Source organism: Cygnus olor, chromosome 5 (genome assembly GCF_009769625.2).
Source record: "Cygnus olor isolate bCygOlo1 chromosome 5, bCygOlo1.pri.v2, whole genome shotgun sequence".
In the NCBI taxonomy this organism is placed as follows: Eukaryota; Metazoa; Chordata; class Aves; order Anseriformes; family Anatidae; genus Cygnus; species Cygnus olor.
The window spans coordinates 33473236-33493627 of NC_049173.1; the positions used below are offsets into that span (position 1 = coordinate 33473236).

General features: G+C 37.8%; 1 protein-coding gene across 1 annotated transcript in view; it reads right to left on the reverse strand.

Moving 5' to 3' along the window:
* Positions 1-20392, reverse strand: part of INO80 (INO80 complex ATPase subunit) — a 68159-nt gene that overhangs the window by 46155 nt on the left and 1612 nt on the right. Inside the window, exons 2-14 of the mRNA XM_040558309.1 lie at positions 13735-13920; positions 12696-12862; positions 12527-12594; positions 10892-11053; positions 9251-9371; positions 7760-7974; positions 6676-6729; positions 4961-5164; positions 3456-3651; positions 3204-3271; positions 2674-2883; positions 2018-2098; positions 1098-1193 (exon numbers count right to left, since the gene is read on the reverse strand). Of these exons, the coding sequence (XP_040414243.1) occupies positions 1098-1193; positions 2018-2098; positions 2674-2883; positions 3204-3271; positions 3456-3651; positions 4961-5164; positions 6676-6729; positions 7760-7974; positions 9251-9371; positions 10892-11053; positions 12527-12594; positions 12696-12862; positions 13735-13877 (1785 nt within the window). The 5' untranslated portion in view covers positions 13878-13920. The remainder of the gene's footprint in view (positions 1-1097; positions 1194-2017; positions 2099-2673; positions 2884-3203; positions 3272-3455; positions 3652-4960; positions 5165-6675; positions 6730-7759; positions 7975-9250; positions 9372-10891; positions 11054-12526; positions 12595-12695; positions 12863-13734; positions 13921-20392) is intronic.

Below are 20392 nucleotides of genomic sequence, written 5' to 3' on the forward strand. Positions count from 1 at the left end.
AAGTATACAACACCATAACCAACAGTATAGTCTTATAAGTGACCTCTGCAGCAACCTATTTCATAAGAGGTAAATCCTTTAACACTCCAGACCAAGAAATCAAATATTACTTACAGCAATACTTCCAAGTCTTTTCCTCCACCTCATTAAGTACCCAAGACATTCAAACAATTAGCTTGGGTGTTACTTGTATGCTGTCTACTTAAAATCAGAACTACATGGTTTTATTTATTGTTTTTATATATTCTTTGTAAGAATTAAAATTAGATGTGTTACAAAACCTCTTAAGATCAAAGGTTGCCATGCCAACAACTCAAGCATTTGAACTATAATCCTTTCTTTGCAGATATAACTGCAAGCCTTTGTCCATCTTGAATTCTAAAATTTTGTCACTGTTTCAGTAATATATATTCCTTTTAAATCTTCCTTTACAGCACTCAAATGTTTTCCACTGGGAAACAGGTAAGCAGCTTGTTTTTCAGTAACTGACTCTTCCTTACTTCCTACATTACTGTTTTCTCACATTCACAATATAACTGTAGACCTTGACTTATTTCCTCGTTATCTTCTTGATCTTACCCATTTGTGTCCCTCTACTTTCTTTTTTCTTGATTGCTAGCTCCATTTCTATGGTTCTTCTACTTTTCTTTAATAATAACTGCATTTCCTCTCCTGATCTGTTTAGAGTTCTAGTTTTGTTTACATACAATCTTTATCTTACTCAGATTGATATGAAGGACTGAAAACACTGCTCCAGACCCAAAGAGAGTACATTAGACTGAAACATTTTTGGGCCTGCTGCCAGGCCCACATTCTATAGAACTGAACATCCACTCCCCACCTCACTTCAATTCCTCACTGAGACCGTGTCTTTAAGCTGTTGCAAAATGAAAATCACATAATTCAAGAAAGAACATTTTCAAGCCCTAGATAATTTAATGCTCCAGAAAGACAAGATGATGGAAAAAATCAGAATCAGGCCCAATACAGAGTTTCAAATTTCAAGATGAGGCACCCAGATGTGGCAAAGAAAACCTGCGGGAGGAACACAGTTTGCTTTTGAGATAACAAAGAACTTTCTTGCACATGCTTATTACCTTGAATTTAGGAACAAATCTGGCAAACTCCTGGTGCCAGTTGTTAAGAGTAGAGGCAGGTGAAATTATTAAAAAAGGTCCCCAGATGTTCTCTCTCTGCAATAGACACATTAAAAAAAAATCACAGATTAATTAAAAGCCCTATGTAGGCTTCCAAAAATCTCAAGTTGCAGTGCACCAGGAAGACAAGTGTAACTACCTGTTGTCCCTTCCGTACATATGAGCTCAAGAGCCTTTGGCTCTGCACAGCCTTCCAGTATCATGGCTGATAGTACCATCAAACTGGTATCAAAAGGAATATAAACAAATACAGATAATGGTCATTTATTTGGCCACTACTTCAGCTACTTCTACTCTCGGTACCATTAGCCTGTATCCCCAGTTTAAGGCAAGTGGCTGGATGCCAATCAAGACTTTTTTTTTAATCTACCTACACATCTCTCTCTGTATTTCTGCATAAAGCAAGTTCCCATTGCTTTTGCTTTTTTGCTTGTCTGTCCTGGAACAGAAGAATCACTATGTTTCCTAAAAAAATAAAACCCAGCACGGGTTGGAAATGCATGCTGATTGCCATGAAGTTCAGAATTTGTGCTTCATTTCTACAGGTCTCTACGATTTGTAAAGCTCAGGGAACCATTAAGTCTGCAACTTGTTCTCTTGTCAAGCTTTCACAATCAGTGCATATGAAAAGGTATTACTCTGTGAACAAATGAAAATTCTCTCTCTATATGCACACAGATACATATAGCTACATACACACACAGCCTTTAAAAGGCACAGCTTTAAAACAAAAGGAAAGGCCATAGCTAAAACACTTTTTAAGACACTCAAGTTTTATAATCTAGAATTCATTCCAAATGTGAAAAGTATGCATCTTCTATCAAGTATACTGAACCAGGAAAAAGCTGTAATCCATTTACCTCAGCCAGATGTGCAAGGAGAGCAATACTTTGCACTGTTTTACCCAGACCCATTTCATCTGCCAGGATTCCATTGATGCCCTGTGAAAGATCCATAAATTAACACCTTACTACTTTTTTTGATCCATAAAAGATTTGAAAAATGCTTCCCACTGAATTTACGATAAGCAGCCCCACTATGACAACTCTAAAACACCCTATCCCCTTTTAGGTCTTCTACTGAGAGATAATTTATCTCAACCACACTTTCACTCATTTCTAGGCCTGATTTTTTTTTCCCCTCAGTCCATCTGCATTTCACAATCATATTGTGAACTGGATATATACACGAGGGCAACGTTGCCTGCAGTTTACAAGCTGCCCAAAGCCTGAAATTGTATATAACACGGAGCAGCAGCAGTCTCCTCAGTGTATAACCTAAGCGATAAACATTTATACAATGTCCACATAAAGAATCTCAAAATTAATGTCCCATTCAAGGTTGTTACTTCCTAAATAATTCAAGAATACTGGTAAGTGGTTTACATAAGATTTTCTTCTCTTCTAAAGACATTACAAATACAGTATGTGGTCTATTTTTTAAAATAGTATTTTTTTGACCAAGTCACATGAATTCTTCTAGAATTTTTAAAAATTTGCAAGAGGTACTAAGATACCTGCTCATATAGGTTGGCCAGCCAATTCATGCCTTTCAGTTGGTAACCTTTCAGTTTCCCATTGAAAATAGTAGGCTGTGGAATATCTTCCCCTGCACGGATAGACGGATTTGCTAAACTGTAGCTCTCTCCAAAGCCAGTACCAGACTTGTTAGCAGCCCGTAAAGCAGCTGCCCGACTTTCCTTTGCATCTTCATCAAATGATCTGGTCTAAACAGGAAGAGGAAAATATGCATAAGATGATGGACATATTAACTTAACAAGAAATTGTACAGTAAAAGGCTTTACAGTTCCCATTAAGACATAGGGTATCTTAAAACGAGATGAACTTGCTCCCATATCCCAAATCTTTATCTCTTGTTTTTCTACCTGTTTAAGCACAGAAAGGGGCAACAGAACCAAGTTTAGATCTGATACCCGAGATCTAAACTTGATCTACTTGACTTGGCTGCTATTAAAGATCCTGTTTTTGGGGCCTCTACCAATTACTCTGCTTTCTGTTTTACTTCATGGATCCAAAAAATACATACCCGTGCCTGATGAATCTGGTAAGCATCCTCAGCATTCTTCAGAGCTTGGGCCTTGTAATAGTTACTATCTGAAAACAACATCTTCACGTTAGAGCTCTGCAGAATTAACCACCCAAATTAAAAAAAAAACAACAGATAAATTCCAGTAATTACAGAAGAATTTTGTACTTGAAATGGTAAATTTGTGTAAGAATGCACATAGTACAGTAAATTTCAAGAGTGCAAAAGAAGGATTGTGCATGAATTGCTTACCATAATCTTCCTGGGTGATGTTGACCACTACTCCACCACCAATATCAATTTGCCTTTGGGTAGAGCTGTCTTCCAGTTTGCGTAGGATTTCTTCCTGTATTCCATCATGTCCAATATCTCGTTTACGACTCATAAAATGGGCATATAATTCAGTTTGTGTGATCAGGAAGTTAAGTTTTCGCTGCTGCCTCTTAGCCTAAGAAAAGAGCATTTACAAAAAAAAAAAAGATGAAGGGGTAAAAACAGAATAAAATATAGTTCAAGAAAAAATGTTTTAATCTAATAAAGTATCAACAATTGATCTAGATTGTATTATACATCACTTTGATATCAAAATTCTAGAATATTAGTTGAAAACAGAAACACCACCAACCACAAACACCTGTATTAAAATATAAAATTGCTGTAAATGAAATGTTCTTTTAAATTCAGCAATCATGGCAAAGAATACCATAATCTCCTGAAAGAAAGTTTAAAAGTTTTTTTTAAAGGTTTTATGCACACTGGAAAATCGAAAGATTTACAAAACAGCAGTATAGAGGTCTACAGTAGATGAACCAAGCAGCTAAAAAAACCCTCAAGACAATCACAGCAGGTAACTCCAACATTCTGTTTTTTAATAGTACAGAGAACTGTGAAAGAACACGTGAAATGCATACTGCTGAGATATTATCATTGTCCAGGGTTCAGCAAGATGTTTCAGAAACTGTTCATTCTTAGGTTCTAGCTAAAAAATGATACAGTGGAATTTGTCCATTAATTTAAGCCAGTTGAAACCATCACAAAGTATCTACAAATTTTCAAGAATAGAGAGAAGCACTATACATAAAAACATGATCTAATGGCTTAAGCATAAAACTAACCATAAGGTATTTTGAAGATTCAACCTCAGCTCATCACTGCACTTGTAAGGTAACAACTATAATCCACCAGAGAACTTTGGCAAGGAAGTTTTTTTTTCTTAAATTATACCCTTACCACTCTTTAAAAGAGTCCATGAATCAGTCACTTGACCAACCCAAAAGTGATCACATAAAAATTCTCAACTCTGTATGCCCCAACAGTTTTGCTAACAATTTCTGCAAGTACCATACAGAAGGCACGTACAAATTATGATGTGTTTACAGTAGGGGGGAAAAAAAAAGTGAACAAAAAGATGGTTTGCCTTCTGGATTCAGAATGATGAGCAAATCATCACAAAAGGCTGGCACTTAGTAACACTGAGTTATGTATGTGTCAGCAAGACACATGCTGTTTGTTTAATTCCTTCCTCTATTTCACTCACTTACAAAGAATTTAAGTAGTTCAAAGGCTTCTTACCACCTCTAGCTAATGTCAGAAGAATTATGTAAAGAATTTTAAGATAGCAGAAGAAATAGATGGAATACCACTGAAACTGAACAAATATCTGAATTTGGTGGTCCAGATTTAGAAACTCAAATCATTTAATCACTTCTGTGTCTCCTCAGGAGATGAATTATCAGCAATTTGTGGTTTTGCTGTACCTCTCTCATCTCCTCATCCAGCTTGCGTTGTTCCAGAGCCTCTTTCTCAGCTCGTTTCCGATGTTCTTTTTCTACTTTTTCATACTTTTTCCAGTAGAGAAGCATCTCCTTGGTAAGACGACGTGCCCGTGGCAGAGTTTCCTTACAGTTTTTCTGGGCCTGGAGAGCAGCTCGACGTACCTCCCTCATGCACTGATGGGCAAGCTAGGGAGAAATGAGGTTTGGATACATAAGAAAAATGGGCAGATTTAGAGAAAGCCAGCAATACACAACATCAAATTTAATTACAACCAAGTCTTATCCTTCAAAAGAGAAAAACTATGATACTTCACTCAGCAGTAATGCTTTTGAAACAGTGTGAGACAACATGAACTTCCAAAAACTTCCTGAGATGCATACAAATCCAAAGACAGCTGCAGCATGGCTTGATACTTAAAGGATTGATCTGGTGGATAGGTCTTTGAAAGGAACTCAGGAGACCTGCATCTCTGACTCCTCTATTCCATTTTTCCGTGGTACCCGCTCTTTCTTGCTGTTTTAATAAGGCTGCTACAATGGCAATATTGGCAGCACACAATTGCATTCACATGTTAATACGCTGGAAAGTGGGGGAGTATCCTACAATTTTCTCACCATCTCATAAAGAAGCATAATACAATGTCATTTTTCATTCTAGTATACATAAATCAATGTCACTGTCATAATGGCCAAAATTGCTGGGTTTGATGTTTGTGACAGTTGTTTTTTTCCTCCACTAAAATTTGCACATCAACAATTCCATCACACAGATTTCAAATGATCAAACAAAATGAAAACAAAGCAGAAAAGAGTGCAATTTCAAAACCTTTAAGTCTGCTGCATCACTCACTTGTATAATATGCAATTTGTGATACCTACAAACACAATAATCACAGACTATTTGCTCAGACATCAAAAAGAAATTCAGTCTCTGGTAAGGACACCCACAGAAGAACCTACCTACAGTGAAGGAGGTCCTGTTTTCTGCATCCCTCACAGAGAAAATGCTCCCTTTCTTAATAATGCGTATACGGAATGTAAGTTTCCTACGTCATCTTGCATCTGATGACTCTCAGCCATATGCTTGATTACTTTTTCATTAGCCATATAAATCAATCAGGCACTTGAACGTAACACTTGAAAAATGCTCAGAAAAGTATTACCAAATGTTCCTACAATAAAGCCTTCTATGTAGAAACAATGACACTTCTCAGATAATACTCTGATGAGGAGATAAATTTCTTTGGCAATCATTTAAGCAGATTTTTTTTTCTATTTTTAAACTTATATAGAAGTTGAGATTATGAACACATTTAATACTTCCAAGAGCCCTTTTGATTTAAACAATGCTTAAAACAACAAATTCTAACTAGTGGATGGGCAGTTTGAAAGCCGACAAAGCATACCAAAGTCTTATTGTAAGTTTATTGTATCAAAGATAAGTTAATTAAAAATTAATAAACTAAATGTTATGAAAACCAAAAATACTTAAGAAATTTATGTTGCTTGTTTCCTCTATTGCTTATTAAACACACCAAAATAACACATCTACAATTGAAAAGCTGTATACAAATTACTTATACACAGTTCTTTCTCCTATACTGTCCCGCCAGTATAGTCAGTGTTGTAAGAAACAAAGAGGTTACAACTTGCTTATTACACTCAATACAAGAATCACTATAAAGCAGAACACTCACCTTTTTGCTGTTGGTTAGGAAAAGGTTGCGTGCTGAGGCTTTTTGTTTGTATGCCTATAAAAGAACACCAGCTTAAAATTACTTAAAGGTTAATAGTTTTACAGTATTTTAAAATATCAGTATCCATTCTTTAGCTGTTACACCTGTCAACCTCAGTCATGCACTGTATTGTATAATTGAGTACACGTTCTGTAACTATTTTTGATTTTGATGGAAACATCTTTCATCCTTCGTAGTCAAAGGCATGCATAAATGTACTCCAGCTCCTAAAGGAAGCATGTAAAACATCTCCGTTTTCAGGAAGATTTCTTTAATTATTACTTCTGCAAAATAGGGCTCTTCTATTCAACTGTCATCACTTAAACAAAAGATGTTTCCACTGTTTCCCAAAGATATTTAGAGTTAATGTAGATCCCATGTTGTTCACATCACCAAAATCAGTCTTTTGAAAATACAAGGTCTGGCACACTGCACCTATCCTTTGCCTGGTGTATAAGTCCATAAAGGATGATACAGCCATCAGTCATACTCAACTTGCTAGAAATTCAGTCTGTTAACTGTGTACACCCAAAAGCAGGTTTTAAGATCCACTGATGACACATCAGAGAACTAGTGATAGAGAACCGAGCTATCACAAACGTGCCTAAAGCTTCTCCTGTAAATGACAAAGTTTTCCCTAGGCTGTTTCTGAACTAAGTTTCAAAAAATATGCAAGCTGTAACGATCGGAAATGCCTCTCCTGAACTTAGCACAAGACCAAGATACTGGTTTGCATTACATAGCTATCCTGCAGATTAGTGGGATTACCTGCTCGAGTTTAATGTGCTGTTCATAGAAAGGGGTTGGATAGCCACATGAAAGTAGTGGCAAAGCACTGCATGATCCACTCAGATACCATTGGTGATAAGAAATTAGAACTGCAGTTTGCTTACAGATACCAGTGTATCAGTGTGGCCATTGATGACCACCAGAAAATCAGCTCTCACTTTACTCTAGTTTTCCAAGCATCACCTCTCCACTGAATTAATTTTCTATCTCACTTTCTTGTTATCATCACCAATGCAGTGCCACCAGCCAAGCTCACCTTTGGCAACTCCTTTTTAACAATGCTAAGCCACACTTTCCGCCGACGAGCATTAAGTTGTTCAATAGTCAAATGCTTTTTCTTGGACCCAGGTGGTGGCGTATCATGAGAAAACTTGGCAAAAACTTTGGTCTGGTGATGGTGGCGTCGTGGTGACTCCTCTGAAGAGAGATCTTCATCCCGTCTCCTCTTTTTCTTTACTTTTTTCAATTTGCCTGCATGAAAACAATGATCATGAAGTCTTTTTTTTTTTAGCCTATATTTGGGACCTTCCACATTTAGTCAGACGTGTCCTAAGTAAGCTATCCTAGCCAATTTTTGCATGGAACCAACAAAAAGCCAAACTTATCCATGCTTGCCAATTCTAGTACCATCCACGTACTTCTTTGTTTTGAAACTAATTCCTATGGCATGTTTCCCTGCATGGAAACATACCCTAGGAGCTGGTATAGTGCTTCTTGTTCTGTGGTAAAATTTTATTTAAGACATGTAAAGATAACACATCTAAAGGTAACATCAGCATTTGGTAGGGTAAGTTTCAAACCAAACCTGTCATTAAAGAGACCGGCATGTTATCTCTTACTGCAGATACAGCTTTCAGAGGGAACTACCAGACACTATTATCAGATATTAAAAATACTCTTTGAGAGCATGCAAAACCATGGATGCTACAAGAATAGAGAAGCAAAAAAATGAACATTAAAGGAACTTGCAGATAGACAGGAAGGAAGAAGGTAAGTCCAAAATAATCTCCTTAAAAAAAACAACAAAAAAAAACAGCTCAAACAAAAGTACTTGCACTAGAGAGAATCTACCTTACACTGACAGTTCACAGCCTTCTCTTCCTTCCTCCTTACAGATCAACAGATGCTGCCAGCACAAACAAGAAAGGAAACTGTACTTCTCACCAAACATGCATCTGAGAAAGTCCAGCTGAGAGGTTGCAGAAGTAATTCTATTTTAACTCATTTTGGACATCAACTCTAAGTTCCCTCTAATTTCCAAAAACAATCTCACTTCCTATTATTTCCATGTCACTAGAATTACTCATTCATGAATAACTGTATCAGGTACCGGATAGCTTCTTACTTTTTTTCAAGAAACTATCATGTTTTCAAAAAAAAAAAAAAAAAAAAAAGAACAAACGAACCATGATACACAACAATATTTATGGATTCTGAAACACTGCCAAGACCGTTGAGAACTATGAAGTATTTATTACATGACAATTTCATTCTAGATCCAGAGGTCTACAAAGAAAATCTAAAGCCATGAACTTTCAATTTATACCACCCATTTTTACCCTAACTCTCTAGAGGTCAGACAATAAAGCACAGTATTTTCTGATGATTTTTCTTTGACAGAACTGGCTATTAGCTTTCCATGCAAAATTCAAAGGTTTTGAGCATTTATGTTTATTCAAAACAAATAATACAGGAAAGGAGCTTAAATCACAGAAACCATTTGAAAACACAAGGTTAGTGACTTTACCTTTTAATTTTTTCTCCTCTTTAAACTTCTTTTTCTTGGGCCCTAGCAGGTGGCGCTGCTGCTCATAGTAAGGGTCATGTGTAGACAGCAATCCCGCACTATAGTACTGATATTGCTGCAACTGAAATGGATGTAAATGAGCACACTCATGGAAACCAGATACAGCAGATAACAGAGACAGGAGATAAGTTCACATTTTGATTGTAAATAAGAGATCAGTAAACATGCATCTCCATATTTAGCATTGTTATCAAGGATTGGGGTGTCCAAAGTGAAACCACTTTGCGTACAGAGGTAGCTCCAATGTTCTACATAGGGAATCAAACCCACTCAGTTAAATAAGAAGGGAAGAACGGGCAAGTGAAACTTACACTTTAAAAACATACTGCTCTATACAGGTGCTGCCCAGCAAGGCAGCACGTTATGGGCAGCGGCCCAATCAAGGACTTCCTCTTTGTTTTGCTTGCATTCCCAAATCACATACATGTCCTACTTGATCATGCCAAAGGATAACAAAGGATGAGTTTAGATAAAAGGCATTTAAAAGATTTCCACAGGAACAAACAACTTGAATATTATCTAGTAAAAGTATAGCTGCCTCAGCAGCTTGCAAATTCTAAAAAAAAAAAAAATTATATTCAAAGCAATATTCAGCTAAAATATTAAAGAATTATATAGAGGTTACATATAAACATGAAAATTACGACCTATCTGAAAACTGGATGTATGAATGTTTGTGTAGTTACGTAGTATTTCAAGAGAAGCCAACACAATCTGGGTTTAAAAGTTAATGAGAAAGCAAAGGAAAGAAGTGGACACAAGCAAAGACTTGGGTGGGAAAACTATTTCTCCACTCTTTTGGAGAAATTTCAACGCAATGACAAATTTTTGTTTCATACACATCTTGTGATAGCAGAATAGGATGACTTCTTTCATCTGAGACCCACTTTCTGGCACAATTCAAAACAATAATTAATTTTTTTGCCAAAGCTCTTGTAATTCAAAGAAATACATTATTAGAATCAAAATAGTCAAAACTTGGCACAATATCAAAAAATGTAGAAATGCAGCAGGATGATACTTTCTTATGAGGAAGAGGAAAAAAAGAACATGAGAAGAAAATCTAAAATAGAAAGGAAAGGTAAGGCAAAAAATCAAGTCAAGTAAAACTCAAAAGAATTACACAAAACAGTAAAGAACTCTCTTTCAAGAAGGTAAACATCACCTTACTACTTGCTGCCTTGATGATGATGCAAATATACTGCTTTAGGTTTAACTGTAGACTTGAAACCCGCGGCATCTCAGTTTTGGTATGCATTATCCAAATCTAGCACTCTACATTTGCTCTAATGAACACAACAGAGTGTTGCAGAAGCTATATGTACACGTGTACCTATACTATCTATGTAAGTTATCAAGAGATTCTCAGCATAAGGGATCAACGGCTTTTCAATCTGTATATAACTAACTAAATAACCCTTGTCTGAAACTGATAGTAGATTGTTCTAGTTCATCAAACATTAGGGTATTTTCTAGTCCACAAAATGTTATCATTTTTCAGAAAAAGGTAAAAGCAGTAAAAATAACGCAACTGAAAGAGAGAATAAAAATCAAGGAATTACAAAAGTTCTGGATTTTTACCTCTTTGTCTTTGCTATATTTACTTTGATGTAGTTTCTTATATTTGTGTAATCGCAGCATATTGTGAAGCTCCTCCCTTGAAAGAGAGAATTCTTCTTCATCCTCTCCATCCTCATCACTTGGTGAATCTGTGTCACTGGAGTCATCGCTCAGAAGGATACTCTAACAAGAATAAACGGAGACTAATTTAACACTCACAAGTCCCTGTACCGTTTATTTATGCAGAATGCTCTTGAGCCTTTATCTAATAAAGAGCCAGCAGACCTGGCCCAGCCACAATACTCAGCCTTTACAAAGTGTCTTACAACTGAAATGCCTCAAATGGAAAATCATTTTCTGACATACAATACTGTTTAGCAGCTAATCAAATGCATGTTTTCTGATTTTCAGGGAGGTAGTTTTCTCTAAGTTTAATGAAAATTAAGATATTTTAAAACCCACTGCAGATGCTCCTAATCTTGGAAGATTCTTTCTAGCAGTGAGAAAAATCAGGATACAAGCAGGGGTATTTTATGCCACATGGTTACAGGTGCTTTGCTACACCATTTGTACAGCCTGACCTGCTATTCTACCACCTGCACCAGGTTTGGCTCTCAACTGACCTCTTGGCAAGCTGTTTTTGCTAACTAGAGAAGGCTGCAGTACAATGAAAAGGCAAAGATGGCATAATGCCACCTTTCTACTCTCTCTTTCCTTCCTCATCCGGGCCTTGTACTGAGTACATCTTAGGAAACAAACTTTCAGCTCAGTCCCAAATGTCCATTTAATGTATTTCATAATAGCTTACTGTAATTTGTATAGTGCACTACAATTACTTCACGCTACCGAATGTATACTCTGTGAAATTTAACTAAAATGCTGCTCCTACCAAAACTGAAATGTCTACTGTCCATTTCACTACCTGATGAAAATGAAAGCCTTAAATCTAGAGACTGTAATTCTATTTTGTTCTACTCAAGATCTTAACAATACTTATTATCAACCATCACGTTTTCTTCTTTCTCCATGTTTCTAAGATGAGAAGTCTCTGTAGAATGTCTTTTTTTTTTTAAACTTTGGTCAGTGTTTTTTTTTAATGTAGAAAGAAAAACAAAACAAAACAAAACAACACAACACATTAATTTCTCCTTAGCAAGGGACATTAGTCTAACTCCAGTTACTTCAAAAAAATAGTGCAGCAAACAGACCAGTATAGTACAAGACTAAAGAATTCCTTTGAAGGCCTCTTTTCAGCAAGATATCAAATATTAATACATTTCTGTATCACCTTAGGCTTCTTCTTCAACATGATATTTTGCAACAATTAAAACTGCGTCAGATCATTTAGGGCAGCTCTTAAACACGTTTGTCTAGCTTTCTAAGCTCTTGGTAGCACATGTAAAGTAAAATTAAATGGACTACTGAGATGGGAACAAATAAGCTTACTGTAAACTTACTGTATTTGCCAATTTCATTTGAGGTAATGCTCTGACCTGTGCTCAACTTTTTTCTGCTATCTACTTTCTTACATGTTTGGATCTCCATGATCTACACCAAATGATAAGACAGAATCCCTCATTTACCACTGTCAACAAGGTATTAACTGGGACCCTCCTCAGATTTCCTAACAGCTGCTTTTCTTTGCAATATTCTTACCTTCAGCCACTTTCTGCTTTTCTTCAGCTTAGAAAAGTTATACAAGCTCCCCTTTTCAGACTTTGGTTCTGTTTAGAGAAAAACAAAGATAAAAACAAATTTCCTAAGAAATTATGCTTTTCCCAGCTTACCACGAAGTAAGCAGAGATTCAACTTAGTGGATGACTACCTGGCTGCAATACTCCATTCAGGGAATGTGTGTTCAGCATCCCAGAATTTCCTACTCCAGAAGATTCCCCAAGCAAAGAGTTTGGAGGCTCTTCCTTTACTTGCATCAGGGGATCCCCAGATTGAGGCAGCAAAGGATTGTCATCCAATCCATCCTCACTTTCATCACTGCAAGAAGATACATAATACGGTGACAACGAAAGGAAAATATACAAAATAGGAGGCACATACGCAACTTTCCTTGCATGCAGCCATTTGCTTGGAAGCCTGAGAACTGAGTCAGCCTCAGCTTTAAGTCTACACGTCAGAAATAGGACTGTTAATAATTTCCTTCTCAGCAGCAGTTAATGATCAGACCAGTCTGGCTACGCTATCAACCCACACCCCTAGTCTCTAACTAGATTCTTTAATTTGAAGAGCATGAACTAACCAAGAAACTAAGTGTTGAGTCAAACCAAAGCACAACACTGTCATTCTCAGCACTACCGTACATGTGAAAGATATAAGGCATTTTTCTTCCCCTCTGCTCCTCGTGTGGATCTTATTACATGCCTGTAATACACCTGTTATCTATTACTCACACACTTTACAGTTCTGTAAGTCTGCAGTTCCAAAACACTGATGAAATTAAATGTAAGTTGTTTTGGGACAGAAGTGTACCTCTGATGACTCACTTCTCAGTGGTACAACCTACTGTCGTACAAATGCTGCATCCGAGAACATAGTCTGCATTTTGCTTAAGGCTACGTGCCAGTTCCCTAAAAAATCAACTTAATGCTTGCTCATCCTATTTTTTGCTGGCAAAGAAAGTTTTGGCCACTCAACTATGAAAGAGCTTTAAAACATCTTGCCAAGTTGAACCTGGGCTGACAATATGCTGATTATCAATGTGACGTAAAAAGTATAGTGCAAAATGTTTACAGGAAATGAGTTTATAATGAGCAAGTCACTAATAAACCCCCTACTACGGTGTTGCCTGGGAACAATATTATAAAAATGCTTGTCTGTCCTTGGTAATCCTAATGAGAAGGTTTTGGTACCTGGATATACTCCTGTTAAAGATGGCAGATGTCTGTCGTAAAAACTGATCCAACTGCAGAGCTTTCTCCAGATACTGCAGATAGAGGGGTTTTGCCAGCTCTGAGCAGCTGCCATCCTCCCTGGCGCCCAGCTCCGAGGCCATAGAACAAACTTCTCCTCATGCACAGATGCCTTGGAACACACAGCTGTCAAGAGGAAACAACAAATCATCGTCATCACTGCCACCTCCAACAAGAAAGAACTAGGTGAGTAGGAAAACACATGCTACACCAAATGCCAATACTTAACACGTAACCAAAGAAGTTTGGGGCAAAAGGCTGAGGTTGCAGTTAATAGGTATATTCACCAAACAAGCAGAAATTCAGACTAAACTTTCCACCACAAAATTATGAATTTATGGATGCTATTTGATAAGAATGAGCACCGCACTGACCTAGTATAATTCAAATGCGTTAGCAAATGAGGACATAGAAATGGAAAGTAAAATGATTCCAGTCCTTGAACATCTAAAGCAAACTTTCTTCACTGTTAAATATATTTAACTCTTACAAAAAGGCAGCCGTGTATCATGAAAGTCAAATGAGTGCAATTAAATTATTTAGTTGAATTATATATGTATATAAAGCTGCTTTCCTCCAGAAAGGAAATACTAAAAATACTTTTCTTATGTTGTTTTTATCATTCAGTTCACAGCTGCAGCCTACAGAATACTTGTAAGGCCTTTCCCTTACTTAAAGGCAATGCTAGCCTTACAGCCCTCAGAATATAGCTGCTACCTGTTGCGCAAGCTACAATGCTTGACCAGAAAACCTGCCCCTCTAAACTGTTATCTTCATTAAAGAAAAAGGAATATAAAATTAGCAATGCATTACAACCTTTTTCCATTTACAAATTTAGACTATACTCCAGCTTTGTTTTTTCAAATAATAAAAATAGCCTTCCTGACTTCTTTTCATTTGTTCCCAGGACTTTGGATTCTCAGACTTCCTCCCCCGCCAAAATACCCCACAGTATTGCATTGTATGTACTTTAAAACCAAAACTATCATTTCATTGTTCTGTCAATTGCAGTTTTACTTTTCTTTATTGCACAAGATGTCCTATCAATCGTTACAGTAATAGGTCCATCAACTGGAATTGTAGTTTTCTTCGATTAGGAAAGACGTCATGAGTGATACAGTAACAGCAGGATAATTTTAACTGATTTCCAAATTCAGAGTTGTAACTGCAACTGAAAAGGCTGTCAATGCCATAAATACGGTATTTACTAATAAATAAGCGCCTTTAACTACAGCTTTTGCACATGTTGGATGACAAAAATAAAAATAGTCAGCTTTTGAAAGACTTAGATTAAATGTTCTTCTAAAGGATTCTTCTGGTTTGTATTAGTTCTCAGAGATACTACAAATCTGAAGTAAACTTCACGTTATTTTACTGCATAGGATTTTGTATCTGTTCAATTATTGAATTGTTACTGACTGAATTGTTTTAAGGTTATACGAGTGAAAACACAAATTGAGCATCTGCTCTTCAAATTGTTCTCTCCACGTACACAGTCCAAAAATCAGCATCTAAAGTTTTCCAAGTCTGTTAACCCCAAAAAAACAATATACAAAGCAGATTCAAAACTTCCAATATTACAAAAGAATGATTACCACCTTGAGACTATCAGCAGTGGTTGAACAAGAGCAAATTTTATTATTTCTTAATAAACACCTAGTCATGATTTAATGGCTTTACTCACACAGAATAAACAGCAGCATGCCAGGAGGTGTTAGACAGGATAACAGCCCTCAGTTAAAAATGACTTTTAGACTCAAGCTATCTAGGTTCAATTTTCTATATGCTAGATCTTCTTACACCTGACAGAAATAGAATAAATGACCTCTGTCATGAAACACGTTTCAAGCAGAAGTTAACAGACAGAAGAAAGCACCCAAAAGCCTTCTGTACAAAAAAGGGATTACGATTTGTGTTTTCCAACAAACTTTCACCTATGTGTGCCACATTTTTAACAACTGTCTGAAAAAAAAAAAAAAAAAAAAAAAAAAAAAACCACCCACAAACAAGCACTACCTAAAATCAAAGACTGTCTTCCAAAAGACAGGGTAGGGTCATGAAGAGAATAAAGAAGTTAGAAAATGAGATGAAACATGAAACTTGTGCTTATGATGGAAGAAATCATTGTGGGAGGGACAGAAAAGGACACCAAAAAGGTGGAAAGACTTTTCTTTCCCAGTAGCGATATTGATATGTATCTTACGAGCAGCTTAACAAAAATGATATATAGTAAGGAGCAAGATTCAACACCGAGTATCATACCAGAAAAAATATGATGATCCCTTTACAGATATGTTTTGAAAAGGAGTGATAAAACAAGAACTAGCATGAGTTATGTTAATGCTGTATTACTCCAGTTTCCCAACCAAAACACCACACGCAACCACTGTTTAATGATTTTGCTCAGAAGCACAGAGCATCCTTCGCCTCTCAGCTCTTTGCAGAAGAGCCCTTTCCCCAAACTCAGCATCTGGTAGCACTGTAGGAAAGCAACCTGCCTCCTGTCCCTAGAAGAGGGCAGTAAGCACCCATGACTTCAAATGGATTCATCACTTCTGAGGACAACGACAGACTGAACACGCTCTTCTTCACCCCAATGAGACTTAGCCTAAAAAAACTACAGGAGCTTAACAGCAAAATAAAGGGAAAATAATGAGAGAGATTTGAGGCAAAGTCCTTAACTGCCAGACAGCAAGCGGGTCGGAGGCATGGCAAACGCAACCATTTACCTGATCTAAAAGGAGCAGCTGGATGCTCCTCCAGCTGCCCAGGGGCCCCTGGCCCAGAGCTGCCACCAGGCCGCGTCCCCAACCCGCCGCAGGGCTCCTTGGGCTCCAGAGACAGCCCAGCAGAACACTGCTTCCTAATCTGTGTGGCATATAGGGCCCCAAGAAAAGGTGATGCCATCAAATGTGTTCACTAACCAGAAAACTCTGAGATTTGCTCAAAAGTGGCTCACTCCTACCGCACGGGCTTCGTAGGCAAACGTGAAAGCAAGTGGTAACACCCTCTGCAGCGACCGCAGTCATTCATTCCCTATCTTAACAAACTAAACTCCCTCGTTGTGTGCGAGACATGCCAAGTACCTGTCTGTCTGTGCTTTTTTCAGATACCTGTGTTCTTAAACGTTATTTCCCGGTCCTAGAAGCCTTACGTTTCCATACTCCAAGTCCTCCTTGTGCTGACACAGTACAAGGGCTCTACGCTTCACCCTAGAAGACAAGCTTTTGCTTGTCTTCCTATTTTCCTTGTCCCAAGAGGCACCTGTACACACAAAGTTAATTACTCTTGTCTTCAGAACAGCTACTGGTTGGTATCCAGCCTACTGAATAATCAAATAATCACAGGCAAGCCTACCAATATTCTTAAATATCTTTAAAATGCCCCAAACAAATTCAGTGTTACAGAGGCATCTTAAATACAGAATGGTTCAGGCTTTCATTTATTTATACACTAACAGCCACACAGGGCTTCTCTCCTGATCAAAGTAATAAACTGGGAAGCCAACAGAGATCCATCTTTATTCTCTGTTCTTTTGTTCCCATTCTAGGTTTTAAGAAACAAAGATTTCCAAAGGCAAAACCTGCTTGTATACCGACGCGAGAGAAGGGGGGGGGAGCAAGCAACCCAACAGCCCTACCCACTGCAGTAGGGAACAGCAGTCATGAAACTGCACCAAGACATTGTTTCAGTGGATTTATATGGTGATGACATTCTTTCCTTGCCACCTTGGAAACAAACCAGGACTAGAGAAACAGAGATTTTCAGAATATTTTTCATTACTGGTGGTAACATTTAGGTAAATAATGTGTTATACGTGGTAAAATGACTGGATGCTGCAGGGTAATCCTTCTGCCATCACAACTTTCTTACTGATGTACTCCAACTTGATTTGAAGTTTCAGTATCAAATTCAGTAGTTATTTTCTTTCTCTCTTCTCCCTTCATCTCCCCCAGAGCAGTAACAGCCTAGAAAATGCGCACTTGGAACTAAATATCTGCTGCGCTGGCTGGCTCGCACTTTGAATCCTTCAGCGTTCTTACCTAATCAGAAGTTCACACTGAAACTATTTAATTGCATCACGTGGCCCTTTCAATTATTAAAGGCACAAGTCAAATACCACCACAAGGTTCTGAGTTCAGCTACCAAATCCATATAAATAACCTTCAAAATGACATTTTTTCAAAGATCTAAGTTCATTTTTTAAGACACCCTCCTTGTCCTTCTTTAAATCGCGTTGCTCAATTCCATGTTAATGTAGGTGTGGGGTTTATTCATTCACTTTGTTTTTCAAGTCTGTCCATCACGATGTCTAATCAGTAAGCAAACACCCAGCACTGGAGAAGAACCCTTCAAGGACATCCTCGGAAAGTGGACTTATGCATTATAACAAGGTTTCTGATTTTTATACCCATCAACCTGCACAAACGAAGGAGCAAAGCCAGTGTTTTCATGAAGCAGCTTAGGTTCAAAAGTAGACTCTCCCAGTTTAAATAAATACCTACTGGCCATTTCTGAATGAAGTCCGGCAGGTTTTTGCTACCAGTACCAATTTAAAGCCCCGTAAGGGGCACGCTGCAGGTCAGAACTTCTGCCTGCCCACCAGCTGGAAAGGATTTTTGCTTTGGATGGGTTCTCCGGAGTTGTCTTCTCCTCAGTCACTGGCATCGTCTACATCTTGGGTAAGGCCCAGAAGATTACTTTTTCTTTTCTTTACGCCTAACACTGGCATCAAACATTACAGCAAATAATGACAGTAATTGCACTCCTGAGGGCTCATGCACAAACACAAGCTACTGTGCAGGTACAAGGTAGAGCACAGCAGCTAATCCACAGTGCCCATTCTCAGCCTACAACTAAGTCTAAGATGCAAGACAAATCAGCAAGGTAAAACTAATCCAAAGTGTCTCTCTCAGTTGCCACACACTCCACATACGTATATGAACTGTTAACAGCTGGCGGGAGAGCACACTTACTTGCTCAAATATTTCAGCCCACAAAAGCACAGTTTCTCGCCTCTCCTCCCTCTAACTAGTGCAAGCACACGGGCAACACATTTAAACAGACAAAAAGCAGAAATCCCAGCTTACACAAGGAAATTATGTCTCTCTCATATCCCTGTTTACATCATTCAAAGTTTTATCCATAGACCAGGATGATGAAGTGAAGCCAAGGGAGCAAGAATATGACCTTCTATGCTTTTTTCGTTCTCTCACAATTTTAGCAATCCTCTATTTTTTCTTGTGTGGTCTTTTCATGTTTTGCATTTTGGCACCAACTCACCGAGATTCTCCAAGCTGAAATGAACATCTAACATCCTTTTTTTTTTTCCTTGAAGAAATTTACGAATCAATCAGGCTAACTCTCCTCAGAATAGCAGAATACTGTAAGGATGTCTTAGTAATGTCTCCAGAACGACTCCTGACACAAACATGTACATCCACATGAATAAATCAAGATTTACAGGGAAAATTTATGTGAGTACAATAATATCAGTTTGGTATATTTTTGCCAATTTCCTTATATGCATGTAATCTCTAATACAGGCAATCGTGGTGGCATAAAACAGCTTGAAGAGGTATTTTGCTTGGAAGAGAACTAAAACATTGAGAGGGAAAAGACGAGCATTTAGTTTGCTCTGATAATCGTATATTTACATTGACAACCATTCTCCGTGGTACACCATATGCCAGATCTTAAAGTAAAACATAATCCCCGTGAAGTCTTTTTATGGCAGTAAATTTCTTAAGTATAACTTTGATACACAAGAGATCATTGCTTTTCAAAAACCAGAGAGGATATTTATATGAACTTAAAAGCCTTCAGTCTCCACTAAATTCAAGCTGAATGAATAAACAACAAGCATATACAACTGAAGATGTTTGCACCTTTTTGGTTTGAAATGGATAAGAAGTCATTTTTAATTGCTTTTCTGAGTAATTAAATTAGTTAAACCTAGATACTGTTCTATATATGGTACTTTGCTGATTTGCTTTTGTGGCTAGGTTTTATACCGCTTTCCAAGGAATGTGACAGCACTTCATTGATCTCCGTTCCACTTTTTAATTGCTTTTAAACGCAGAGAAGAGCCATTGAGACACAGGCCTTGAATTTTCTAATTGCAGAAATAATGGTCACAGACTATTAAAAAAAAAAAAAAAAGCTGTACAGCTCTACAAAAACCTTACTGGAAGCGCACACGTAAGTGAATCACAGAACACCTTCAGAGATACCAAGCGCAGAAGCTGGCATGTCACAGCTCTGCTTCCACGTTTAAACTAGCAGGAAGCTAACCAGAAGAAAGCAAGGCATCGAACTACGTAGTAGTCGCTCAGGGAGATTACGTCTTGCCCCAGAAGGGCAGCCGCCAGCACTTAGAGACCTCTGACGGTGCTTCCAGACCCTGCGCTACGCAAGCGCACCGACTGTTACCCTCATACTCTGACATTGCTTCAACCCCTCGCTGTGTACACAGAACACGAGCTGCAGACAGACGGTTTGGTTTTTGCTCCCTCTGTCCCAGCCCACAGAAGGGGAACTATGTCCAAGAAAGCTCTAAGAAGACCATTTTCTTCTTGCCATCTAAAATAACCCCTAG